Genomic DNA, 25,078 nt, shown 5'->3' with positions numbered 1-25,078 from the left:
AGATACTTATACATTCAGATAAAGTGTGAATTTACATCCATGGTCAAGCAAGAGGACCAAGAGTTTGATGCCAGGCTGAGCTACATGTAGTAAGACTCTGACCAAAAAAAAAGGTGTTTATTGGTGTTAGGGATTGAACCTAGAGTTTCTTGGATGCTGTGCATATATTCTACCATTGAGTTACACCTCTTGTACACTCCTTGCTTCCAGTAAAGTTAACTTTAAACAGCTGATCTAAAAATAATATCCTTGAAAGTGGACTCAGTATAAGCTTTATATTGACTAATAAAATAGGTTAAATATATTTTTAAAAATCTGTTCAACAGTTCCATATCTCTACCCATGTGATTTTTTACTTAGAAATATTAGCTTTTCCCAGAGTCATGCTTTCTTCCAAACAGAACGCATGATAGTGTCGAGAGGATGAGAGACAGGCAGAAGACTGTAAGACAAGGGGCTCAAGGAGGTGGTGTGTGTGTGGGGGGGCAAGCTACAAAATAAGATAGGTCTTTGTGAAACCGGAAGTTTGAATTTTCCTCTAAAGGCTATGAGCCTTGAGGAAATACCAAGTTTTGAATTGAGGAAATTTAGGAGTGGGGCTCAAGTAAGATGCATGTGAGAAGGAGTACAGTGATCCGGGTAAGGAGTGATAAGAACGTGAACTCAAGCACCGTGGGGAACAGACTACAGGAAGTGTGTGTGAGTGGTTGGGCAGGTGAAAGCGTTGTGATTTGAGGAGAGGAGCCAGAGTAACCTGGGTGGGTAGACCAGTAATGTTAACTAAAATGGGAGAAGGCACATTATGAGGGGGAGGTGAGCTTAGCATGGGGCATGTTGACTTGAGGTGTCTTTCAAACAGGTGGGTAGATAATGGCTAGTTTAGCATGGAAGAATACTCAAGAGTGTACAGAGAAGCCAGCAAGGCTGGGCAGGCACATCTAGTAGTGAAGAGGCCAAATGACAGCTTTAGGCAACACCAAGTAGTTAGAAAGTCTTAAGAGGATCAAAAAGCCAGCAGAAATGTAGCAGAGTAAGAACTCACTTGAATGTTGAAGTAACACTGTGTATGAACCTGTTCTACTGGGCTGAGGTCAAAGCTGGCCCAATGCCATTTGAGTTCTTTAGGCTGTCTTCATGTTTGTGTTAACTGTCTGAAGCAGGAGAGGGGAATGCTCAGAACATAAGATTATATATTATTTTAGCCCTAAGTAGCCACCGTGTAAATACTGTCCTTGTCTGAGGTATCTCTGGGAATGCATTATCTGGCCCTAAGTGTGCACATTTATTTATTGTGCTTGTCCAAGATGCCTTTTGGAAAGTACGTCATGGTGGCAACCCACTTGGTCCCTTTGGTTGGTGGTGTTGATGGACGTCTGAACGCCCTCCTGTCAGCAGTGAGAGCAGACCAGTTCCCCAAGCAGAGTCTCCCCCTCTCCTAACCTCTTCTCCGCATGTCACCATAATTCCCTGTCTTTCCCTCATGCGCAGGTGAGGCGATGTGAGCATGCGCAGGTAAGATGTGTGGAGATGCGCAGATGGATTTTAAAAGTGGGGGGAAAGTTAAGTGGAAGTATCTTAAGGAGGAAGCTACCATCTAGAATTCTGCTACTGCCATATTAGAATCATGTAGCATTGATCCTGGGGGAGACATTAACTTGATGATATCCAGAATTCAGTGTAAGGGACTGTGAATGCTAGGCTCATTATGGGAAAATAACAAAATATACTTACTGGCTATCTACAGCCCAGAGGTTACTGTAGGCACTATTTTATTTAGATTTATTTATTTATTTGAGACAGAAAGAGTGGCAGGGGAGAGAATATGAATGGCCACATTAGGGTCTCCAGTCACCGTATACAAACAGATGCACGTGCCCCTGTGCATCTAGCTTATGTGGGTACTGGGTAATTGAACCTTGGTCCTTAGGCTTTGCAGGCAAATGCCTTAAGTGCTAACCTGTCTCTCTAGCCTTAGGCACTCTTTTAAATAGACTGTAGGTGGAAGGAAAAAAAAACAGAACAAGTGGTTCTTCCCCCAAAGGCCCCTGTGGTGGTTTGATTCAGGTGTCCCCCATAAAATTAAGTGTTCTGGACACTAGGTTCCCCAGCTTATGGCAATTGGAAATTAACGCTTCCTGGAGGCAGTACATTGTTGAGGGCGGGCTTATGAGTGTTATAGCTAGTTTACCCATGCCAGAGTGTTTGGCACACTCTCCTGTTGCTATTGTCCACCTTGTGCTGGCCAGGAGGTGATGTTCACTCTCTGCTCATGCCATTGTTTTCCCCTGCCATCTTGGAGCTTCCCCTCAAGCCTGTAAGCCAAAATAAACCTTTTTTTTTTTTTTCCACAAGCTGCTCTTGGTCAGGTGATTTCTACCAGCATTGCGAACCTGACTGCAACAGTAAAGTGGTACCAAGGAGTGGTGTTGCTGCTAGACACCTGACTGTGTGGCTTTGGCCTTTTAGAGTTGTTTTTCAAGAGGAATGTGGAAGGATTTGAAACCTTGGCCTAAGAGATGCCTTGCAGCGCTGTAAGTACAGCTTAGTGGACTATTCTGGGCAGAGTTGAAAGGCCTGAATGCAGTAAGAACTATGAACTATGAGGTTTGGCTCATGAGGGTGAGAAAGAGCTTTGCCTGGGCTGGGCTAGCAGTTTGTGTGGGAAGATTGCTGTTATGCCTGGATCCTGAGAAGTTATGCAGGGTTGCTTTGCATAGAAATGAACTGGTGTGAGCAGAGGGATATGGCACAGAAAGAAAAACCTTTGGGTGAACTGTTGCCTGTTCAGCTGCAACTGAGAGATTACAACCTTTGAGACTGGGCTAGCTGACCTGCGCTGGGGCAACAGGAGGAATGTAGACTCTTTTGAAGGGGCCTGAGTGCTCAAGGAGTGTCACCTTTTTAAAAGTCTGCTTTATTCCCCCCTGGATTAACAAATTGGCACCCTACCTGGTATTGTGGAGTATAAGAAATGAAGGAAAGAGAGGGCCATTGAGTTTGCAACACAGTCTTGTGTTTTGGAAATGGCCATGGGCAGTGTGAAGCAGGTTTGCTGAATGCCTGCATAGAGACCTCATGGGGCCATGAACCATGGATTGCAGAGGAGACCCAGTGGAGAAGCTGGGACCATGAGATGGCTACTAAGGAAAGCTGCCACCCCTGATGAAGTTTTCCAGGACTGTCAGTAGCCTAGTTGGAGGGGCGGAATTGGAATGCCAGAGACTTGTTGCTGGTTCAAACTACTGGACTTAGAGATTGTCACTGGCTAGAGTTTTTGGACTTGAAGTTACAGAGTTTGACGTTTGCCCTAGTTGTTTTAAATGTGGTATTGGCTGAATATTTCTTTGCTATGCCCAATGCTGAATTTCACAGTGTTGAGTATTTATTCTGTGCCATTATGGGTTTTGGGGGATTTTTTTGGTTATTATGGCTCAGTTAAAAGATCTTAGACTATGGGGATATTTGAATAACATTGCAGTTGATAAAAACTATGGAGTCTTTTAAAGTTGGATGAATGCATTGCACTTTACATCGTGTATGGTTACCAGTTGTATGGGGCCAGGGGCGGAATGTGGTGGTTTGAGTCAGGTGTCCCCCATAGCTTAAGTGTTCTGGATGCTAGGTTCCCCAGCTGCTGGTAATTAGAAATTAATGCTTCCTGGAGGCAGTGTATTGTTAGGGGTGGGTTTATGGGTGTTATACCAGCTTCCCCATGCCAGTGTTTGGTACACTTTCTGTTGCTATTGTCCACCTTTTGTTGGCCAGGAGGTGATGTCCACCCTCTGTTCATGCCATCGTTTTCCCCTGCCATCGTGGAGCTTCCTCTCAAGCCTGTAAGCCAAAATAAGCCTCTTTTTCCCATAAGCTGCTCCTGGTTAGGTGATTTCTTTTTTTTTTCTCAAATTTTTTTTTTATCAACAACTTCCATGATTATAAAAAATATCCCATGGTAATGCCCCCCCCCCACTTTCCCCTTTGAAACTCCATTCTCCATCATATCCCCTCCCCCTTTCAATCAGTCTCTTTTATTTTGATGTCATGATCGTTTCCTCCTAGTATGATGGTCTTATGTAGGTAGTGTCAGGCACTGTGAGGTCATGGAAATCCAGACCATTTTGTGTCTGGGGGGAGCACGTTGTAAAGAGTCCTACCCTTCCTTTGGCTCTTACATTCTTTCTGCCACCTCTTCTGCAATAGTTGGTCAGGTGATTTCTACCAGCAATATGAACCTGACTGCAACAGCCCCTTTTTAAAGAAAGGCTAGAATTAATACCTGATAATTAGCTCTGTGCCAAACACTCTTCTGAGTTTTTTGTTCTTTGTTTTGTATGTTGTGCTAGGGATTGAACACAGATCTAAATGCATGTGAGACAAGTGCCTCACCACTGAGCTACACTTCCTGACAACCACCCTTAAAATCCATACTACTGACATTTCCATTTTACAGGTTAAGAAACTTTGACCCTAGGGCCCTACAGAGTAAGAACACTGGAGTCATGGAGCTAGCCAGGGATGGAAGCAGTCAGACTCTCCAGAGACTTCACAGATTTTACCACTGTATAAAACCAACCCCAAACAGGTCTTGATGTGCTTGTGTTTCACAGATATGTAACTTGGGAACCTAACACTTTTCATGTAAAAAGCTCTGTTACACTACTTAAAGGGTATTATTAGTATGGTTCAGGTCCCCTAGAAAAATAAGACTCCAGAGCTGATCCTCTAATTGCCTTGGAAGGGGCAGATGATATGCCAGGTTCTCAGGTGACTTTGAGAGACCAAGGTTTTGTGATGTAGTCAAAGACCCATTTCCTTCCTTTAATAAATGCATCATTATGAGTGTGTGCTAGCCTACTTCCTAAAAAATAATAATTGTAAGGACTCATTTTTAATTGGTTTTCTGAGACAGAGTCTTGCCATGTAAACCAAGTTGCTTCTGGACCTCACTAATGTAGCCAAAATTGGCCTTGACCTCGCCTGAGTCTCCTGAGTGCTGTGATTTCAGGTGTGTACCACCACACCCAGCAAGAACTCAATTCTTGTTATGCAAGCTAACTCATGTTAAGCTATCTTATATGTTCTTCTGGAAAATTATCACAGGACAAATTTTAGAAATACTTTGATTTGGGAGAGTCCATTTGATGCACAACCACAAATTTTGTCAGGTGTCCCGACTGTATTCAGTGTGCTTTCTTTCTCTTCCACAGATGAAGCACGTGAACGAGAGATTTCAGGATGAGAAGAATAAAGAAGTGGTTCTCATGTGCATTGGCGTCACTTCAGGGGTTGGACGGCTTCTCTTTGGCCGCATTGCAGATTACGTGCCCGGTGTGAAGAAGGTTTACCTACAGGTACTTTGTTCGTAGCATTTTTTTTTCTTGCTTCCTGTTGGTGTATTAAATGTACCTGTATGTGTATTATTTTGTATAAAAATGAAAAATACTTTCTAGAACATAACTTCTATGTGTAGTTTTTCAGGAACAAAATCAGTTAATGAGCTCATTGGCAAGTCAAACAACAATCTTCTTTGTTTTGTTAGGGAACTCCACCAACACAAAATGTTTTTGCCTGCTGCTTTTTCTAGGAAGAGTTTATTTTTGGCATACTTCTCAGTCATGTGCAGATCTTGTAAAATTTAGGTGTGTGGTTGTAACTTGTGGGCTGCTTTATTGCCAATTTCCTGCTGGGTGTTATGGAGTGCACCCAGACAGATGTTAAGTCCAAGATTATTATTGACCCTCTGTCAGCAGGTTCAGTTCATCTGGATGAAAGCTGCAAGCTGCAGAGTCACTGTAGTCTGTGACTTTCAGTTAGGGACACAGGTAAAACTGTTGCAACACAGTGGAATAAAGGTGCCCTGGGAAATGTGAAATACCGTATCACTAGTGGGAGTGTGAACAGCAGAAGAGACAAGCAATAGTAAGAGCTGGAGTGTGACTGAGCAGCATAGAGTTTCTTGGGTTTCATCCTCAGCACCACATAAATAGTTACATACAGGTGGGTGAGTGCACAGACAGAGAAATGACAGGTAAGAAAGACTGAAAGAGTATCTTAAGTAGAGAAAACCACAGGGGGAAAATGTAGAAGAGGTATGTATGTCTGGGAAACTGAATGTTTAAATGACAAAAATAGAGAATAGTAGATCGTTTGACTGGACAAGACCAGGTTGCAAGGGGCCTTCTTGCACATAAAAATAGTGAACTGTGAGGAGTAGTCGTATACACCTGTAACCCCAGCCCTCGGGAGACACGAGGATCACCACAAGCTCGAGGCCAGCTAGGACTACATAGTGAAGCCCTGTCTCAAAAACAAACAACAACAAAAAAGGAGATAAATTTTATTCCTCAGTCAACCTGGAGCTATTAAGAAATTTTAAGCAAGGGACTGACATGAATTGTATTTTATGAAGATTTGGGGCTAGAATGGAGTGCAGGTTGGGACAAAAGTTGAGAGTCATAAAATGCCACATGTTGAATGATCCCATCTGTGTGAAATGTCAGACTAGTGAGATCCATAAGAATCAGTGGGTGTCAGGGGCAGGGCGAGAGGGGATAGTAACCACACGTAGGGTTTCTTAGATAGTGGTGATGGGTGTACAATGTCATGAATATACTAAAAACCCCCTGAATAAACAGTGCACTTAAGCTGGGCTTGGTGATACACGCCTTAGTTCCAGCACTTGGGGTGGGGAGCTTAGCTAGAAGGTATCAAGATGAGTTCAAGGCCAGCTTGGGGCTACTGAGTGAGTTCCAGGTCAGCCTGTGCTAGAGTAAGACCCTGCCTTGGAAAAAGAAAAAAAACAAAACATTATATTTAAAATAGGTGAATTTTATGGTGTGTTTAAACAGTTGAAGTAGTCTAGGTAGGAAAACCAAGCAGAGATCCTGGGATCAAACAGTAGACTAGGGACACAGAGGGCATTGTTGATGGAGCACTCCAGCTGGTCCTGAGACTTGCTGCTTGTTCACAGAGAAGATGGTTTTGCTGTCTTACGAGATTAGGAAAACAAAACGTGTGTGTGTATGGGGGGGGTACCTGTTTAAAAAAAAAAATCACTAAGTTGAGTTTGGTAGATCTAGAGATTTATGAGGTTTTGACATGTGGGTGTCTAGAGGGGAGGAAGGGAAGGGCTAGAGGTCTATAGAGAACACTTGGGAGGCAAATTTGAGGCCAGTCTGGGATACTTAGTGAGCAGGCCTGCCTGGCTTCAAAAATAACAGCAACAGGGCTGGAGAGATAGCTTAGTGGTTAAGTGCTTGCCTGTGAAGCTTAAAGACCTGGGTTTGAGTTTCAATTCCATAAGACCCACGTAAGCCAGATGCACAAGGTGGCGCATGCATCTGGAGTTCGTTTGCAGTGGCTGGAGGCCCTGGCGTGCCCATTCTCTCTCTCTCTCTCTCTCTCTCTCTCTCTTTTTCTCTCTGTCACTCTCAAATAAATAAAAATAAAAACAAAAAATTAAAATAATAGTCTTTTTTTTTTTTTCCCAGGTAGAGCCTCATTCTGGCCTAGACTGATCTGGAATTTGTTTGGTAGTCCCAGGCTGGCCTTGAACTCACAGCAATCCTCCTACCTCTGCCTCCCAAATGCAGGGATTAAAGGTGTGTGCTACCATGCCCAGCTAACAAAAGTATTTTTATATGATAATCATTTCTCCCTTTATCAGCAGTACATCATTGTGCCCTTTTCTGTATGTAGTGGAATTATGGGTGAGTCTTATTCTCAGTTGTTAAGGAAGCCCTCTAATTTAGTGGACATTAGTTGTAGTATAGACCTTTATTTATTTATTTGTTTATGTTTATTATTGTTGTTGTTGTTTTTGATTTTCTGAGGTAGGATCTCACTCTAGCTCAGGCTGACCTGGAATTCACTATGTAGTCTCAAGGTGGCCTTGAACTCATGACGATCCTCTTTCCTCTGCCTCTTAAGTGCTGGGATTAAAGGCGTGTGCCATCACAACCAGCTGTGTTTATTAATATTATTAATAATATTTTTTGTATGGATACATCATGTGTTGGTATCCTATTTTCCCTAGTCCCTGCCCCCATTCTGTTGGAGACCCTCCTCAGTAGGGTTGCAGGTGTTCCTCATAGGGTTGTAGTTTATGTGTTGTGGGAGCAGTAGTCAGTTATTTTGCAGGGGAGGGAATGCCTCTGGGCTCAGCCTGTGGCTCTTAAATCTTTCTACCTTCTCTTTCGCAAAATTCCCTGAGCTGTTTTTTCACTGTCAAATACTTCCAAGCATCTCCAGCCAAGGTCGTATATGGAAAAAGGATAGATGCCACACTTGAGTTCCTGGAGCCAGGCTGGCGCAGGTCAGATCTGGTTGTGTTTGAGATGAAGACAAGGGAGAGTGACATGGATGAAGCTGGAAGACTAGGAGGGGCTATTATCCAGGCCTTAAGAGCCAAGATGAAGAGCTTGTACTTGTTGGAGGACATTGGCCTGGTTTTCCATTTTATTTTATTTTTATTTTATTTATTTTATGAAGGGGGTAGAGAGAGAAAGAATTCATTTGCCAGGGCTTCCAGCCACTGCAGTCAAACTCCAGATGCATGCACCACCTTGTACCCCTTGCGTCACTGTGTGTCTGGCTTATATGGGACCCGGAGAGTCCTGGCACTGTACAGAATGACAAAGGCTTAAGGAAACCTTGCACAGGGTCCTGGAGGGTGTCCTTCATTGGCAGATGAAAGGATGTGTGTGTTCTGCCTTTTGCCACTTTTCTTAAATTCACAGGCCTGTCTTTCATCCACTGTTAAATGATTATAGATTATAGTTTGTGTCTTGAATTTGTTTTGTAATGGTAAAAATATTGAAAGGTTTCTAACCTTTTGGTTATACCTGTGTACAAAAAATTGAGAACTTGTGGTTTAGATCACTTCCATGGTGCCATATTTTCCTGTGACAGGAACATATACAAGAATGGATATCATGCCCATATGTAAAGCAGATAACCCCAAGCAGTATGTGTGTGTTCACAGGAATGGTCTAGGATGGTACAGAGCAAACTGTCAAGTGATCTTTCCTTAGGAGAGAATGGGCTGTGAGGGGAGGCGGGGGTTGAAGGGAGCCATTTATATTACTGGGTATATTTCTCCAAGGTTTGGAATTTTTGTTTTGTTTTGTTTTGTTTTGTTTTGTTTTGTTTTGTTTTGTTTTGTTTCAAGGTAGGGCCTCATTCTAGCCCAGGCTGACCTGGAATTCAAACTGTAGTCTCAGGCTGGCCTCAAAATCAGCATGATCCTCCTACCTCTGCCTCCAGAGTGCTGGAATTAAAGGCATGTGCCACCACACCCAGCAGGTTTGGAGTTTTAGAAGAATGTATTCAGGAGTCATAATTGTAATTTAGAAACAATGACTTTCATGTCTGTTGCATGTGTAATCTTTCTCCTCCAGTTGAGAGTAAACTTGGCAGTAGTGCCTAACTTTATTTTTTATTTTATTTATTTACTTATTTATTTGGTTTTTTGAGGTAGGGTCTTGCTTTAGCCCAGGCTGACCTGGAATTCACTTTGTAGTCTCAGGGTGGCCCTTGAACTCATGGTGATCCTCCTACCTCAGCCTCCCAAGTGCTGGGATTAAAGGCATGTGCCACCATGCCTGGCTCATTCTTTTTATTTTTTTAGCATTTTATACTTTTTCTACATTTATACCATTGGATGAGGGTATAGGCTTTACAAATGTAAGCTATGTTTAAATAGTATACAAACACCTAACTCTAACTATTCCCTGGGCTGAGTAAGTAGTCATGAGCCCTATAGCCTCATCTAAGTTGGTGCTGGTATAAGTGTATTATGTTCTGTGAAGAAAAAAATCTAACTGTCCCACTGAAGGTCCTGGAAGGTGCTGTGGCGTCTATGTGCTTCAGAAGAAGCCAGCCAGCTACCCAGTCATGTGGCCTGAACATTTCCGTTAATTTGTGAAGGACTGCCAGTTTTCTGCTGCCAGCTGCCCTCTGTGAGTACCTGGCTTAGGCTGAGAAAGCCTGGAAACTTGACTCTAGCTGTGCCCAGTGATGCATCTGTCTCCACAAATGCCTTTTGCTTATTTGGGTAGAGCTTGTTTTCCTAGTGAGCTACATTTCTGAGGAAAACTTAAGCTGACATTTCTCTAAGAATGCTCTATGATTAGAAAGAAAGAAAGACTAGAAAGGTGACTTCTAGTTAAGGTTAAGGTTAAGGTTAAGGTTAAGGTTAAGGTTAAGGTGCTTACCTGCAAAGCCAAAGGACCCAAGTTCAATTCCCTAGTACCCTCATAAGCCATATGCACAAGGGGGCACATGCGTCTGGAGTTAGTTTATAGCAGCTTGAGACCCTGGCCCACACATTTCTTTTTCTTTCTCTATCTGCCTCTCTCTCTCTCAAATAAATAAAAATAAAATATTTTTTTAAAAAGAAAAATGCTGTATGATAGAAATAAGAAAGGTATTACCCAAAATCCACAAAATCTCTGGTATATGGACTGACTCAAGAAGGACTCATTCTAGACACTGTGATAGCATGACAAAAAATCACTTCCCTGGGTGATTTTTGTTGTTGTTTTCAAGGTGAGGTCTTGCTGTAGCCCAGGCTGACCTGGAATTCACTACATAGTCCCAGGCTGGCCTTGAATTTACAGCAATCCTCCTATCTCTGCCTTCCAAGTGCTAGGATTAAAGGAATGCACCACCACACCTGGTTTCCCTGAGTGACTTTAAGGAAATAGAAATGGCCTGGAAAGATGCCTTAGTGGTTAAGGCACTTGCCTGCAAAGCCAAAGGACCCAGATTCCATTCCCCAGGACCCATGTAAGCCAGATAAGATGCACAAGGTGGCACATGCATCTGGAGTTCATTTGCAGCAGCTGGAGGCCCTGGCATACCCATTAATTCTCTCACTCACTCTCTCTCAAATAAATGAATAAAAATAAAACAATATTAAAAACAAAAGCAGGGCTGGAGGGATGGCTTAGCAGTTAAGGTGTTTGCCTGCAAAGCCAAAGGACCCAGGTTAAATTCACCAGGACCCATATTAGCCAGATGCACAAGGAGGTACATGTGTCTAGAGTTTGTTTGCAGTGGCTGGATGCCCTGATGTGTCTATTCTCTCTCTCTCCCTCTTTCTCTGTCAAATAAATAATCAATTTAAAATTTTTTTTTCTTTTTTTGGTTTATTTTCTATTTATTTGAGAGTGACAGAGAGGAGGGGGAGAGAATGGGTGCGCCAGGGCCTCCAGCCACTTCAGACGAACTCCAGACGCGTGCACCCCCTTGTACATCTGGCTAACACAGGTCCTGGGGAATTGAGTCTCAAACCGGGGTCCTTAGGCTTCACAGGCAAGCACTTAACTGCTGAACCATCTCTCCAGCTCTAAAAGTATTTTTTAAAAAGCAATAATACCTCAGTCACTGTTGCATTAAATGCCAGAGCCAGAGCCTAGTAGAGAATTTGGGGCCTCTGAATCCCTTATGTAAATCTAACCAGAGTTGCTATATTGGAAAGAAAAATTTATAGCATGTAATACTAAATTTATTCATCTTTCAAACTGCTTTCCAGTATTTACAGATCAGTATTTGGTTTATGAATCGGTATTTATGAGCTTCCTATGTGGACAGTTTATTACACCTTGTCACGTGTTCCTTGTGGCCCACGTATCCCAGCATGTAAAGGACAGGTATTTATTTCTCAGCAGTAGGTATGTTCTTACCAGCTTATAGACATTCTGGGAAGGAAAAGGGCGCTGGTTCTCACTGCTTCACTGCTATGGCTACAAATTAGGTAAAAGATTTTTTCTTCTGAGAAATTCTTCCCCTCCCCCCCCCCCACCAAGGTAGGGTCTCACTCTAGCTCAGTCTGACCTAGAATTCACTTGGTAGTTCCATGCTGGTCTTGAACTCTGCCTCCTTCCTATATGCTGGCATTTAAGACATGTGCCACCATACCCAGCCGAAATTCTTAAAGAATAAGTAAATAGGTGAATGAACTTAGAGAGCTCAGTTCTCAAAGGAAAACCAAAAAAAAAACTTTTACTCTAAAGTAACAAATTAATAATCTAATGATATTTATTTATTGATTGGTTGATTTGCAAGCAAAGAGGAAAGAGAGAGAATGGGCATGCCAGGGCTGCCAGCCATTGCAAACGAACTCCAGATGTATGCACCACTTTGTGCATCTAGCTTACCTGGGTATTGGGGAATTGAAAGTGGGTCATTAGGCTTCACAGGCAAGCTCCTTAACTGCTGAGTCATCTGCGCCCACAAATTAATAATGTTAAGGCAGATGTGTTAGCACATGCCTATAATCCCAATTCTCTAGAAACTGAAGCAGGAAGATATGAGAAGGAGGGCAGTTATATAGCAAGACCCTCTCTCAAGATAATAACCATAATAAATCTTGGTTAAATAATTAGAAAAAAAGAATACAAATTAATACAGTTTAGAAAGAAAAAACATGCAGTTAGGTAAAGAATTAAGAAATGAGGAGGCTGGGCATGGTGGTACACACCTTTAATCCCAGCACTTGGAAGAGGTAGGAGAATTGTCGTGAGTTCAAGGCCACCCTGAAACTACGTAGTGACTTAAGTTGCACTGAATGCATTTTGCCATATGTGAGGTCCATGAGCCCATGGGGACAATGGGTGGAAAGTTGTTGCAGTTACCTTCTCGTTGCTGGAATAAATATCCAACCAAATGCAGCTGATGGGAGGAATGTTTTTGATTTGGTTTGGTTTGGGTTTGGTTTGGGGTTTTGGTTTACAGTCTCTTGGGGAAGCTTCAAGATGGCAAAGGAAAGTATGGCATGAGCAGAAGCTGGACATTACCTCTGCCACAGTGGGTGGAAACAGTAGCAAGATTGCTAAACTAAGACTGGCAAAGTAGGGACTAATAAACCTCAAGGTCTGCCCCAGCAACACCCCTCCTCCAGCAAGTCTCCACCTCCCAAGTTGCCATCAGCTGGGAACCGTGCATTGAGAACACATGAGTGTACAGGGAACATTTGATTCGTACCTCCACTAAGGTTATGAACTAAAGTGATATGTTTGGGTGTCTAGGTGACAGGGGTAAATCTGTGGTAGTTTCTATTATTTGTCAACATGATCTAGAATCATACCTGGGGGACATGTCTGTGAGAGAGTTTCTAGATTAAGTTAATTAAAGTTGAAAGAACCCGTCTTGAATGTGCGTAACACTGTCTTGTGGGCTGAGGTCCTAGACTGAATAAAAAGGAGAAAGCAAGCTGAGCTCCAGCGCTCTTCTCTCTCGCCTTCCTGATTGTGGGCATCATAATGTGATCAGCTGCCCCATGCTCCTGCCACGTGTCTTCCCTTCCATGAATGGTTTAAAACACTAAACAAGCAGTAGTGGCTGTTACATGTTTTCACATCCTTGAAACTCAATGCTTTAAATAGCCCTCCTGATTAATGTCCAGGTTTTGGGTTGTTTTGGAGACAGGCTCTTACCATGTAGGTGTTGAACTCTTTTCTCCTGCCTCTGCCTCCGGGACTTACAGAATATTCTGCCATACTCAGCAAAATTTCCAATTGTAACTACCAAAAAATATATTAAATGTCTATTCTCTCCTTTTTTTATGTATGGATCTGCTCTACTTTTAATATATAACTGTGGTAATGTGTGTATTGTTTTTCATCTGTACTTATTTGTTCAACTACCCATCTCTCTATAACCAAACAGGAGAAAACAGGTCCGATTCATTGTAGAAATCTTTAGTACATAGCACAGTATTTACTAAATGGCAAGCAAAATCAGGTATATTTCATTCAATTAACTGTTCAAAGATAAAAGTGTTCAGTGGCTCAAAATAAATATTATGAATCTTAACTCTGAAGTACACAGACATATTTGTGTTTTTTATATATACAGTGATTTCAAAGGTAAAAGACAATAAAGTGTTTGATAAATAAATTCCAACTAATTGAGCATTAACCAGGTGCAGGATCCTTAAACCTCATAATATCTAGATTTTTTTTTTTTTTTGGTTACAATTTCTGACTTCAACAAAATTGCCAGCTGGAAAATAAAGGAGTAAACAATAACATTCTTGAGAAGATATGAAAGGATCTCAAGGAAATTGGTTATCAAACCTCAAGGGGAAGGGTGTGTTAAGTTGTCACTGGAAGTTGCTGTCCTGAAAGCAAAGCTGACCTGCGGTCATCTGTCCCAGGTACTCTCCTTCTTCTTCATTGGCCTGATGTCCATGATGATCCCCCTGTGCAGCGTCTTTGGGGCTCTCATCGCTGTCTGCCTCATCATGGGTCTCTTCGACGGATGCTTCATTTCTATCATGGCCCCCATTGCTTTTGAGCTAGTTGGTGCTCAGGATGTCTCCCAAGCAATTGGATTTCTTCTTGGATTCATGTCTGTACCAATGACTGTGGGCCCACCCATTGCAGGTAAATATGATTCTCTAGTAATTATGTTAATTCATAACAGTTTCTACTTTAGATGCCAAGCAACACTTATATGTAAATGTATTATACTTTATTATTACTAGTTCTTTTTCTTGCATCTTCACTTTCACATTTTAATAAGACTAGCTATAAACATTTTGTTGAAAAGTTTTGCTGGGGAGCACCTCTTACAGCTTTATCCTTAGCATTCTGTAGATGCTAGCATCTGAAATGCTGAATAAAATGTGTGACAGTAAGCTTTAACCTTTTACTGTGTGTACGTATGCACGAGCTCCTGCATGTGCTGAAGTTCAAGCCCAAGACCTGTGCACACAAGGTAAGGACCTACAGCCCCAGCAAAAGACTGACTTTTTGGAAGGGGCTGCTGGTTATTGAACCCAGGACCTGGCGTATGCTAAACATGCTCGTCCAGTGAGTTATGCTATCACGTTTCCTGTCTTCCACTTAGTATATGTGTTGGACAAGTGGAAACATGTCATCAAAAAAGATAAGGGCTATTAACATGGTATCATGGATGATGGTGGTGGACAAAACAATCAAAATACGTTGTTAACATGTATGAAAATTGTCAATGAAGTTTTTTTAAGATCTATTTTTATTTATTTATTTATTAGGGAGAAAGAGTAAGAAATGGGCAGGCCAGGGACTCTAGCCACTGCAAATGAACTCCAGACACATTCGCCACCTAGTGCATCTGGCTTACATAAGACCTGGAGAATTGAACCTGGGTCCTTAGGCTTTACAGGCAAGCGCCTTAACTGCTAAGCTATCTCTCCAGTCCCCACCATGCCATTTTATACAAGGGACCTGAGCATCCAAGAATTTTGGTATCTGGTGGCACTTCTGGAACTAACCCCTTCTTCCCCCACTGATATTGAGAAGTGAGTGTTTTTTCAGAGGTACTCTGTCTGTTCCCCCCTGGTGCAAGCATAAAGGGATCTATTCTCCTTTCTTCACTGTGAGACCCTGGAGTGTACTTCCTTTATGACTGGCCTCCTGGAATTCTTTTGTGTTTTTAAAATTTTTTTATTGACAACTTCCATAATTATAAACAGTATTCCATGGTAATTGCCTCCCGTCCCCCATTTTCCCCTTTGAAACTCCATTCTCCATCATATCCTCTTCTCCTCTCAATTAGTCTCTCTTTTATTAGGATGTCATGATCTTTTCCTCCTATTATGATGGTCATGTGTAGGTAGTGTCAGGTACTGTGAGGTCATGGATATCCAGGCCATTTTGTGTCTGGGGAGAGCATGTTGTAAGGAGTCCTACCCTTTCTTTGGCTCTTACATTCTTTCCACCACCTCTTTCGTCATGGATCCTGAGCCATGGAAGGTGTGATTGAGATATTTCACTTCTGAGCACTCCTCTGTCACTTCTCAACACCATGGTGCTTCCTGAGTCATCATAAGGCCATCTGAAAAGAGAAGGTTCTGTAGCCAAAAGTGAGAGTAGCATTAATATATGGATATGAACATTAAGAAAAGTGCTTACTGGGCAGTTTGGTAGGCATAGTATATACTTTTAGCCAGACAGCAGCAGACATTATACTCCTAGAGCTCATGACTACCCCTGTTGTAGGTTTTCAGTATCAGGGAAATATATATTCCCTCCCATGGAACAGGTCTCCAGTCAAAGTAGAGGGTGGCTGGTTTCCCCCATAACAGATGTGCCCTTATTGCACCCGTTGGCTCATTTGGCCTGGCTGGACAAATATAAGGCTTGCAGTGTCCACTGTTGAGTATCTTCATTGGTGATTTCTCTCTCTCCCATTGAACTGCATGCACTGTGGCTTTTTCCAGCTTTCTGTTGACTGGTCTACATGGAGGAGGTTTTCAGCTGAGCTCCAGCAGGGTTTTTCAGTGACCTTGCAGCCCACATATGTGGAGTCTTCAGCAGTAGGGTCTTGCCATCTATTCCTGGTGGGAAACCAAGGGCCTTGACAATGTTTTTGGGGCATCCCTGGCCAACAACTCACTGGAAGGTATCACATCCCTGGCACTGAAAATTTTCTAGGAACAATCTATGGCTCCTGAGTGTTCCATTGTCCAAAAAAGTAGGTTTCCATATGATTTATTTATATCCTCTTAGATTTTGATTAGCCCTCCCTGAACCCTTCCTTACTCAATCTCTTCCCCTGACCTCAGTTAGGCCTTTTCACCCCACTAATCTATTAATCTATGGTAAATCTACTTTTAGCTGTCTCAGGTACCTCCACACCGATTTCCATAATGGCTGGACCAGATTGCATTCCCACCAACAGTGTAGAAGGGTTTCTCTTTTTCCAAATCCTTGCCAGCAGTTATGTTCATTTGTTTCCATGACGGTAGCCAATCTGACAGGAGTAAGGTGGAATCTCAACATAGTTTTTTTTTTTTTTTTTTTTTTTAATTTTTATTAACATTTTCCATGATTATAAAATATATCCCATGGTAATTCCCTCCCTCTCAACATAGTTTTTAATCCGCATTTCCCTGATAGCTAGGGATGTAGAACATTTTTTTTAGATGTTATATGCCATCTGTGTTTCTTCTTTTGAGAACTCTATTTAGTTCCATAGCCCATTTTTTAATTGGCTTGTTTGATTTCTTATTATTTAATTTTTTGAGTTCTTTGTATTTCCTAGATATTAATCCTCTATCAGATCTATAGCTGGCAAAGATTTTCTCCTACTCTATTGCCTCTTTGCTCTATTCATTGTCTTTTGCCATACAAACAGCTTGCAATTTCATTAGGTCCCAGCAATTAATCTATGGATTTATTGCCTGAACAATTGGGGTTATAATTCAGAAAGTCTTTACCAAGACCAGTATGTTGAAGGGTTTCCCCTACTTTTTCCTCCAGCAGTTTCAGAGTTTCAGATTTGATATTAAGGTCTTTGATCCATTTGGACTTAATTCTTGTTTATGGAGTAAGAGAAAGATCTATTTTCATCCTTGTACAGATACATATCCAGTTTTCTCAGCATTATTTGCTGAAGAGGCTGTCTTTTCTCCAATGAATATTTTTGGCATTTTTGTCGAAGTTCAGGTGGCTATAGCTACCTGGACTTACCTCTGGTTCCTCTGTTCCATTGATTTACTTATCTGCTTTTGTGCCAGTACCATGCTGGTTTTGTTACTGTGGCTGTGTAGTATAGGTTAAAATCAGGGATGGTGATACCACCAGCCTTATTTTTGTTGCTCAAAATTGTTTTAGATATTCAAGGATTTTTATGCTTCCAAATGAATTTTTGGATTGTTGTTTCTATTTTCATGAAGAATGCCATTGGAATTTTGATGGGGATTGCATTAAATGTGTAGATTGCTTTTGGTAAGATTTCCATTCACAATATTGATTCTTCCAATCCAAGAACAAGAGATGTCTTTTCATTTCCTAGTGTCGTCTGCAATTTCTCACTTGAGTATTTTAAAGTTTTCATTGTAGTGATCTTTCACTTCCTTGGTTAGGTTTAATCCAAGGTACTTTATTATTTTTTTTATCCAATTGTGAATAGGAGTGATTCTCTGATTTTATCCTCTGTGTTTGTTGTTAGCATACAAGAAGGCTGCTGATTTCTGTGTGTTTATTTTGTATCCTGCTACATGGTTATACGTGTTTTTCAGCTCTAACAGTTTGCTGGTAGTCTTCAGGGTCCGTTATGTATAGAATCATGTCGTCTGTAAATATTGATAACTTGATCTCTTCCTTTCCAATTTGTATCCCTTTATGTGTGTTTCTTGCATTATTGTTATGGCTAAGACTTCTAGTACTATATTAAATAAAAGTGGGGAGAGTGGACACGACTTTCCACCCTTTAGTGGAAAAGCTTCAAGTTTTTCTCCATTTAGTATTATGTTGGCTGTAGGCTTGTCATAAATAGCCTTTCTTATGTTGAGATATGTTCTTTCTATTCCCAGTCTCTGTAGGACTTTTATCATGAAGGCATGTTGGATTTTGTCAAATGATTTTTCTGCATCTAATGAGATGATCATGTGATTTTTGTCCTTCAGTCTATTTATATAATATATTACATTTATCAATATGCCTATGTTGAACCATCCCTGCATCTCTGGGATAAAGCCTACTTGGTCAGGGTGAATGATCTTTCTGATATATTCTTGTATTCTGTTTGCCAATATTTTGTTGAGAATTTTTGCATCTATGTTCATGAGGGAGATTGGTCTGTAAATTTCTTTCTTTTTGTTTTTTTTTTTTTTTTTTGGTCCTGTCTTTGTCTGGTTTTGGTATTAGGATGATACTGGCTTTGTAGAAGGAGTTTGGTAGGATTCCTTCTTTTTCTATTTTAAGGAAAAGAAAAGTTTAAGAAGCATTGGTGTTAGTTCTTCTCTGAAGGTCTGGTAAAATTCTCTGGTGAATCCGTCTGGCCTGAACTTTTTTTATTTGGGAGATTTTTGATAATTGCTTGTATCTCCATACTTGTTATAGGTCTATTTAAGTGGTTAATCTCATCTTGATTTAACTTAGGTACGTCATATAAATCAAGGAAATCATACATTTCTTTCAGATTTTCAAACTTAGTGGAGTATATGTTCTTTTAGTAAGTCCGTATGATTTTTTTAAATTTCTCTGGTATCTGTTGTGATAGTGCTTTTTTCATCACTAATTTTACTAATTTGTGTCTCTTCTCTTTCTTTTGGTCAGATTTGCTAAGGGTTTATCAATCTTGTTTATCCTTTCAAAGAGCCAACTCTTTGTTTCATTTATTCTTTAGATTGTTTGGGGGGGCAGTTTTATTTTATTAATTTCTGCCCTAGTCTTATTATTTCTTCCCATCTACTTATTTTTAGTTTGCCACGTTCTTTTTCCAAGGCTTTAAGGGTGAAGCATTAAGTTGTTTACTTGCAAGCTTTCTAATTTCTTAATATAGGCACTTAAAGCTATAAATTTCTCTCTTAGGACTGCCTTCATTGTGTCCTAAAGGTTTTGGCATGTTGTGTTCTCATAATCATTTGACGTTATAAATTTTTGATTTCCTTCTTGATTTCTTTATTGACCCATTCATTATTTAGTAGTATATTATTTAGTTTCCATGATTTTGTGTATGCTCTATAGCTTTTATTGCTATTGATTTGTAGTTTAATCCCATTGTGTTCAGATAGAGTGTAAGAAATTATTTCAGTTTTCCTGTATTTGTTAAGATTTGTTTTGTGTCCTAATATACGGTCTATTTTAGAGAATGTTCCATGCGCTGCTGAAAAGAATGTGTATTCTTCAGGATTTGGATGAAATGTCCTGTATATATCTGCTAGGTCCATTTGTTCTATGATCTCATTCAATCCAGATTCATCTCTGTTTATTTTTTGCTAGGATGACCTATCAGTTGATGAGAGTGGGGTGTTGCAGTCACCTACTACAACTGTGTTTGGTGTTATCTATGACCTTAGTTCTAATAGCATTTGTTTGATGAAGTTGGGAGCCCCCATGTTTGGTACATATATATTTAGGATTATAATGTCCTCCTGTTGGAGAGTGCCTTTCATCAATATAAAGTGATCTTCCTTATCTTTCCTAACTAATTTTGGACTGAAGTCTACTTGTCAGATATTAGGATAGCACCCCTGTTTGTTTTCTAGGCCTATTTGCTTGAAGCACCATTTTCCAACCTTTCCCCTAATATAGTGTCCATCCTTTGTAGAAAGGTGAGTTTCTTGTAGGCAACAAATTGAAGGATCCTGCTGTTTAACCCAGTCTGCAAACCTGTGTCTTTTGGTTGGGGCATTGTGGCCATTGATATTAAGAGTTATTATTGAAAGGTGCGTATTTATTTTTGCCATTTTTCTTGTTTTGTAGTTCTTCCGGTTTTTACCTTTCTTTCTTATATTAACCAGTTTGAGTATGTTTTTTTCCCCCCAGTTTCCTTATATGTGTGTTTCTCTTTCTCTTCAGCATGGAGGATCCTTTCAAGTATTTTCTGTAGAGCTGGTTTTGTCTTCAAATATTCCTTTAGCCTGCTTTTGTTGTGGAATGTCCTTATTTCTCCATCTATCTGATAGATAGTTTTGCAGGATAAAGTAACCTTGGTTGACAGTTGTTATCTTTCAAAACTTGGAATATGTCATTCCAAGCCCTTCTGGCTTTGAAAGTTTGTATTGAGTAATCTGCTGTGGTCCTGATGGGCTTGCCTTTATATGTGACTTGATTTTTCTGTCTAACTGCTTTCAATATATTTTCTTTGGTTTGTATGTTTGGTAGTTTAATTATAATATGGTGAGGAGAGGTTCTTTCCAGGTTTTGTCTGGTTGGTGTTCTAAAGGCTTCCTGTATCTGCATTGGTATCTCTTTCCCAATTTGGGGAAGTTTTCTTCTTTGATTTTGTTGCAGATGCCTAATGTGCCTTTGGAGTGAAATTCTTCTCCTTCTACTGTGCCCTGAATTCTTATGTTTGATCTTTTCATAGTGTCTCAAATATCTTGAAATTCCTTTCATACTTTTCTATTAGTTTTTCTTTTTCTTTGTTTGCCTGTATTAGATCTGCCACCTGGTCTTCTAGTTTAGATATTCTGTCCTCTCCTTCATCCATTGTACTGGAGAGATTTTCTAGCGTTTTTTTTTTTTTTTTTTTTTTTTTAATTTCATTTACTGTGTTCTTCTTTGCTAGTAATTCTGACTGATTTTTTTTATTATTTCCATTTCCTTATTTATGTCTTGTATTGGCCTTCTCATTTCATTAAATTTGTTTCCAGGGTCATCTTTGATTCTTTTGATTTCCTCTTTTATTCCTTTGATTTCCTCCCTGATTTCTTTGGACATATTTATAATCATTCTTTTGTAATCTTTCTCAGGCATTTCCTCTAAATCAGTCTCACTGGAGGTCCTTTCTGATGCATTAATAGTTTTTGGTTGATTTATATTGTCTCAATTTTTGGTGTTTCTTGTGTTATAATGTACATATTTTTGCATCTTGGATTAATTTAATGCTTGGATTTTCTAATTAGCTGCAGTATTATTAGATGTATTAATCAATCTGATGTTATATATCTTCAGGGTAGGAGCTTAAGGTGCTAGTTGTGGTTATTAAGACTCTCAGAGTATCTACAAAAGTGACCCTAGGTGTTGTTTGCCTGCTAGAGAGTATTCAGGAAGGCTCGGTAGAACAAAATACAGGCAGATTCTAAAATTTAACTAAACAATGTACACATTCAATGAAAAAGAGTACAGAATATTTATGCAAAAGTAGGTATATGACTACCAGATCCTCCAAAAAAAGTCACAGTCCCTTAGGTTGTGTGTTGCTCCACACCCTTAATCCTGTCAACTAGGAGGCTAAGAGTTCTGGTCTGTTGAGGGTTCCAAGTCAGCTTGTGACCATGTGAGGCCCTTCCCTGGTGTAATCCCAGTTACCTTTTGGGATGATTTTGGTCTCAGTTATGCTGTGCTCTTGCTTGGGTCCCTCTTTGTTGCGCTGTGGATTCAGGTAGGCTGGCTGGGTCGCTGGATCACTGCTCTGATCACGTGTCAGGTGCTGTATAGGTGAGCTCCCTTTCCCGGGTCTCTGGTGCTTGCTGGCACTTACACTGGCAGTGGGGGAGGGGAGGCTGTGGAGGGTTTTCCTGCTGGTCCTCCCAATTGTCTTCCTCATGAGCTGCTCCATCGTTCTTCCCTGCAGTCCCCCTTCACATTTCTTGAGTTTGCGAGGATCTTCACTGTGAGTAGAGAGTCTCCTCACCTGGCTTTCCTTTTTTTTCCTTTTTTTAAAAAAGATGATTAATCATTTCTGGTGGAGAGAAACTTTGTTTTAATTTTTTGTTTATTTATTTGAGAGTGACAGACAGAGAGAGAAAGAGGCAGAGAGAGAGAATGGGTATACCAGGGCCTCCAGCCACTGCAAACAAACTCCAGACATGTGCGCCCCCTTTATGCATCTGGCTAACGTGGGTCCTGGGGAATCGGGCCTCACGGGCAAGCACCTAACCACTAAGCAATCTCTCCAGCCCGCCCTCATCTGGCTTTTCTTGCAGCTCAGGCCAAGCCTTACAGCTGGAGCCACGCGGACCTGGTGCTGCTATTGCTGGAGCCGCTTCTACCTGCTTCTGTGGGCTCTAGACACTCTGGATTTCTCCAACTTCTAATTATTTTTTAAAATATTTATTTATTTATTTGACAGAGAAAGAGAGGGAGAGAATGGGCACGCCAGGGCCTTCAGCCATTGCAAATGAACTCCAGACTCATGTGCCCTCTTGTGCATCTGGCTCACGTGGGTCCTGGGGAATTGAACCAGGGTCCATTGGCTTTGCAGGCAAATGCCTTAACCACTAAGCCATCTCTCCAGCCCTGGATCTCTCCTACTTCTCTGCTGCAGTTGGTAATTTCTTATACACCTCACTTTTTAGTAGAAGAGTATATTTTGCTGGGATTTTTTTTTTGTTTGTTTGTTTTTGTTTTTTGAAGTAGTGTTTTACTCTAGCTCAGGCTCTCCTGGAATTCACTGTGTAGTCTCAGGGTGGCCTCAAGCTCCTGGCGATCCTCCTACCTCTGCCTCTTGAGTGCTGGGATTAAAGGCATGCGCCAACCATGCCCAGCATGTTTTTTGTTTGTTTGTTTGTTTGTTTTTTGTTGTTGTTGTTGTTGTTTGGACATTCAGACTTTATTGAACAAAGTAGCCAGGAAAGGAATTCAACATTTATAAGATATATTTATTTTTTCTGACCAAAGTGCAATGATTTTTAAATCTTTTTAAACAAATAACTGAAAAAATATTTCAGAAAATAAAATACAAATGGGAAAATTAACCATTAGATTGCTTTTTCTAATTTATTCTAACTATATGTTTAGTCTAGAAAACAAAACAGAGCAAAACAAAAATCCCTTGAAGTATGATTAAAATGAGAAGTGAGTCACATTAACACAAAACTAGCATACGCATCTCAAGGTTCCCTTGCTAGGAATTTTGTTAAAATCAGTTAACAATGTGTATGGAGCACAAGGACTCAATGTGAATGTGATCCTGGCCCCAGATTCTGTCAGAAGAATGCAGACAATTCTTCAGGTTCTGAACCCCTCCAACTCCAGCCCAAACCTTGGAAGCAGACTTGCATACAACTTTCAGATAACTTTGCACAAGCTGTAATATATCAAAACCTCAGTTTTCCTCTCCTTACAGGAAATGACTAGTTACTTGATAAATACTGAAACATTGCTAATAATCACCTTGTGTAGGACCTGACTACACAAAAAGCTCTTTTAAATTTGGTCCACAAATTCACTCAGTAGTTTGGAAATTTAAAATCTGTAGCAAAAAGAAACAGTGAAAATCTCTAATCTGAACATGTTATAATTACTGAAAAAAATACATGCATCCTAAAAAAATTCGCTCACAGAAGGCACAAACTATAAGAGGGATGGTCTTTTTAACAACAACAAATAGCTAGCTGATACCCTTCTCTGTCTTGTGAGCACCATGATAATCAGAATGAAGCAGACCCTGAACTCACTGCCTGCTCTTATGAACAAACGTTAAAAAGTAAAACAAATGTAATTCGTCTTAGTGTGTATTTTCTATTTATTAATTGAGATAAAATTTTGAAAGATTAACTGCCTTAAAAGGGGGCTGTGATAGCAGCTACCAAACCAATATTCAAGCGTGATTTCAAGGGTCCTTTCAGGGTTAGCCTTCTTTGTCAAAAATCTTCACAACTTCATCAAAAACTTCATCAACAGACTTAGAAGCATCTATTTTCTTGACTTTACCCATTTCTTCATATAAATCAATAATAGGTTTTGTTGACTGAAGATAAGCCTGAATTCTTTTTTCAAGCTCTCTCTGTTCCTTCCACTACTCGTTCCCCTCTGGAGACATCGTTCAATACAGATCTCATTATTACAGTCAAAAAACAAAACGAAAGACACATTTGCCTTCCCATCCATGGTCTTGTTCCAACCTTGAAGATTGTCTTGATTTCTTGGAAACTCATCAATCAAGAATTTATTCTTCTGAGCACTGGCGGCCATTGTTTGATCCATTTCCCTCTTTAATAAGCCGATGGTTATCTCAACTGGCACAATTTTTCCTTCTTTAATGTGCTTCTCAATAAGCTCACCAAACTGTGAATCTGGGCTCTTCCTCTCATCCCTAAGAGGCTCTCCTGCAGACAGTGTCTGTAGCCGTATTTCCCCACGATGCGCGCGCACTGGGTCCCCTTGCCGGGGCCCGGACGCCGAGGACGAACTCGATCAGAGGCTTCATGAGGTGGCGAGGACACTGGAGAAGCGGCCCGCGGGTCAGCGGCGAGAAGCCCGGGCCCAGGACACGCAGCAGCGGGCGACGACAGCCGCTCTGCATACACCGGCCGCTCGGTGACAGCGGGTGGCGCAGGGTGGGCGGCGGGAGAAAGGGGCGGGCCTAGCGGTGCCCCGCCCCGCCGCCCAGCGGCCCCCCAGGCATGTTTTTAAAAGATGAAGATTCCAACAGATTTCTCTATATGCTTTTTTATGTAAATAGCACATCCCCCTAAGGAATGGTTGATTAAAAAAAAACACTGGAAGGATTTGCTTTTCTTATGGTTAGATGAATGGGAAAACAAAATGTGGCTGGCTGGGCAAGGTGGTGTATTCCTGTAATCCTGGCACTCTAGAGGCCGAGGCCGAAGGATAGACTACAAGTTCAGGGCTAGTTTGGTCTACAGAGCTGCTAGTTCCAAAAGAGCCCGTGCTACATAGTGAGACTCAGTCCC

General features: G+C 40.9%; 1 protein-coding gene and 1 pseudogene across 2 annotated transcripts in view; one reads left to right on the top strand and one right to left on the bottom strand.

The window, feature by feature from the left end:
* The window catches only part of Slc16a10 (solute carrier family 16 member 10), a 153,542-nt gene that overhangs the window by 121,831 nt on the left and 6,633 nt on the right, over positions 1 to 25,078 (top strand). Inside the window, exons 4-5 of one of the 2 annotated variants that reach the window (XM_004660635.3) lie at positions 5,205 to 5,348; positions 14,159 to 14,387. In XM_004660635.3, coding sequence (XP_004660692.1) covers positions 5,205 to 5,348; positions 14,159 to 14,387 — 373 coding nt within the window. Of the gene's footprint in view, positions 1 to 5,204; positions 5,349 to 14,158; positions 14,388 to 25,078 lie in introns of those variants that run through there. The other variant, XM_045154886.1, reaches the window with a different exon arrangement.
* LOC101593992 lies at positions 23,896 to 24,687 on the bottom strand (annotated as a pseudogene).

The sequence above is a fragment of the Jaculus jaculus genome, chromosome 7, assembly GCF_020740685.1.
Source record: "Jaculus jaculus isolate mJacJac1 chromosome 7, mJacJac1.mat.Y.cur, whole genome shotgun sequence".
In the NCBI taxonomy this organism is placed as follows: Eukaryota; Metazoa; Chordata; class Mammalia; order Rodentia; family Dipodidae; genus Jaculus; species Jaculus jaculus.
Note: the sequence above shows the minus strand (reverse complement) of the source record. Positions and strands in the feature narration are given on the sequence as shown.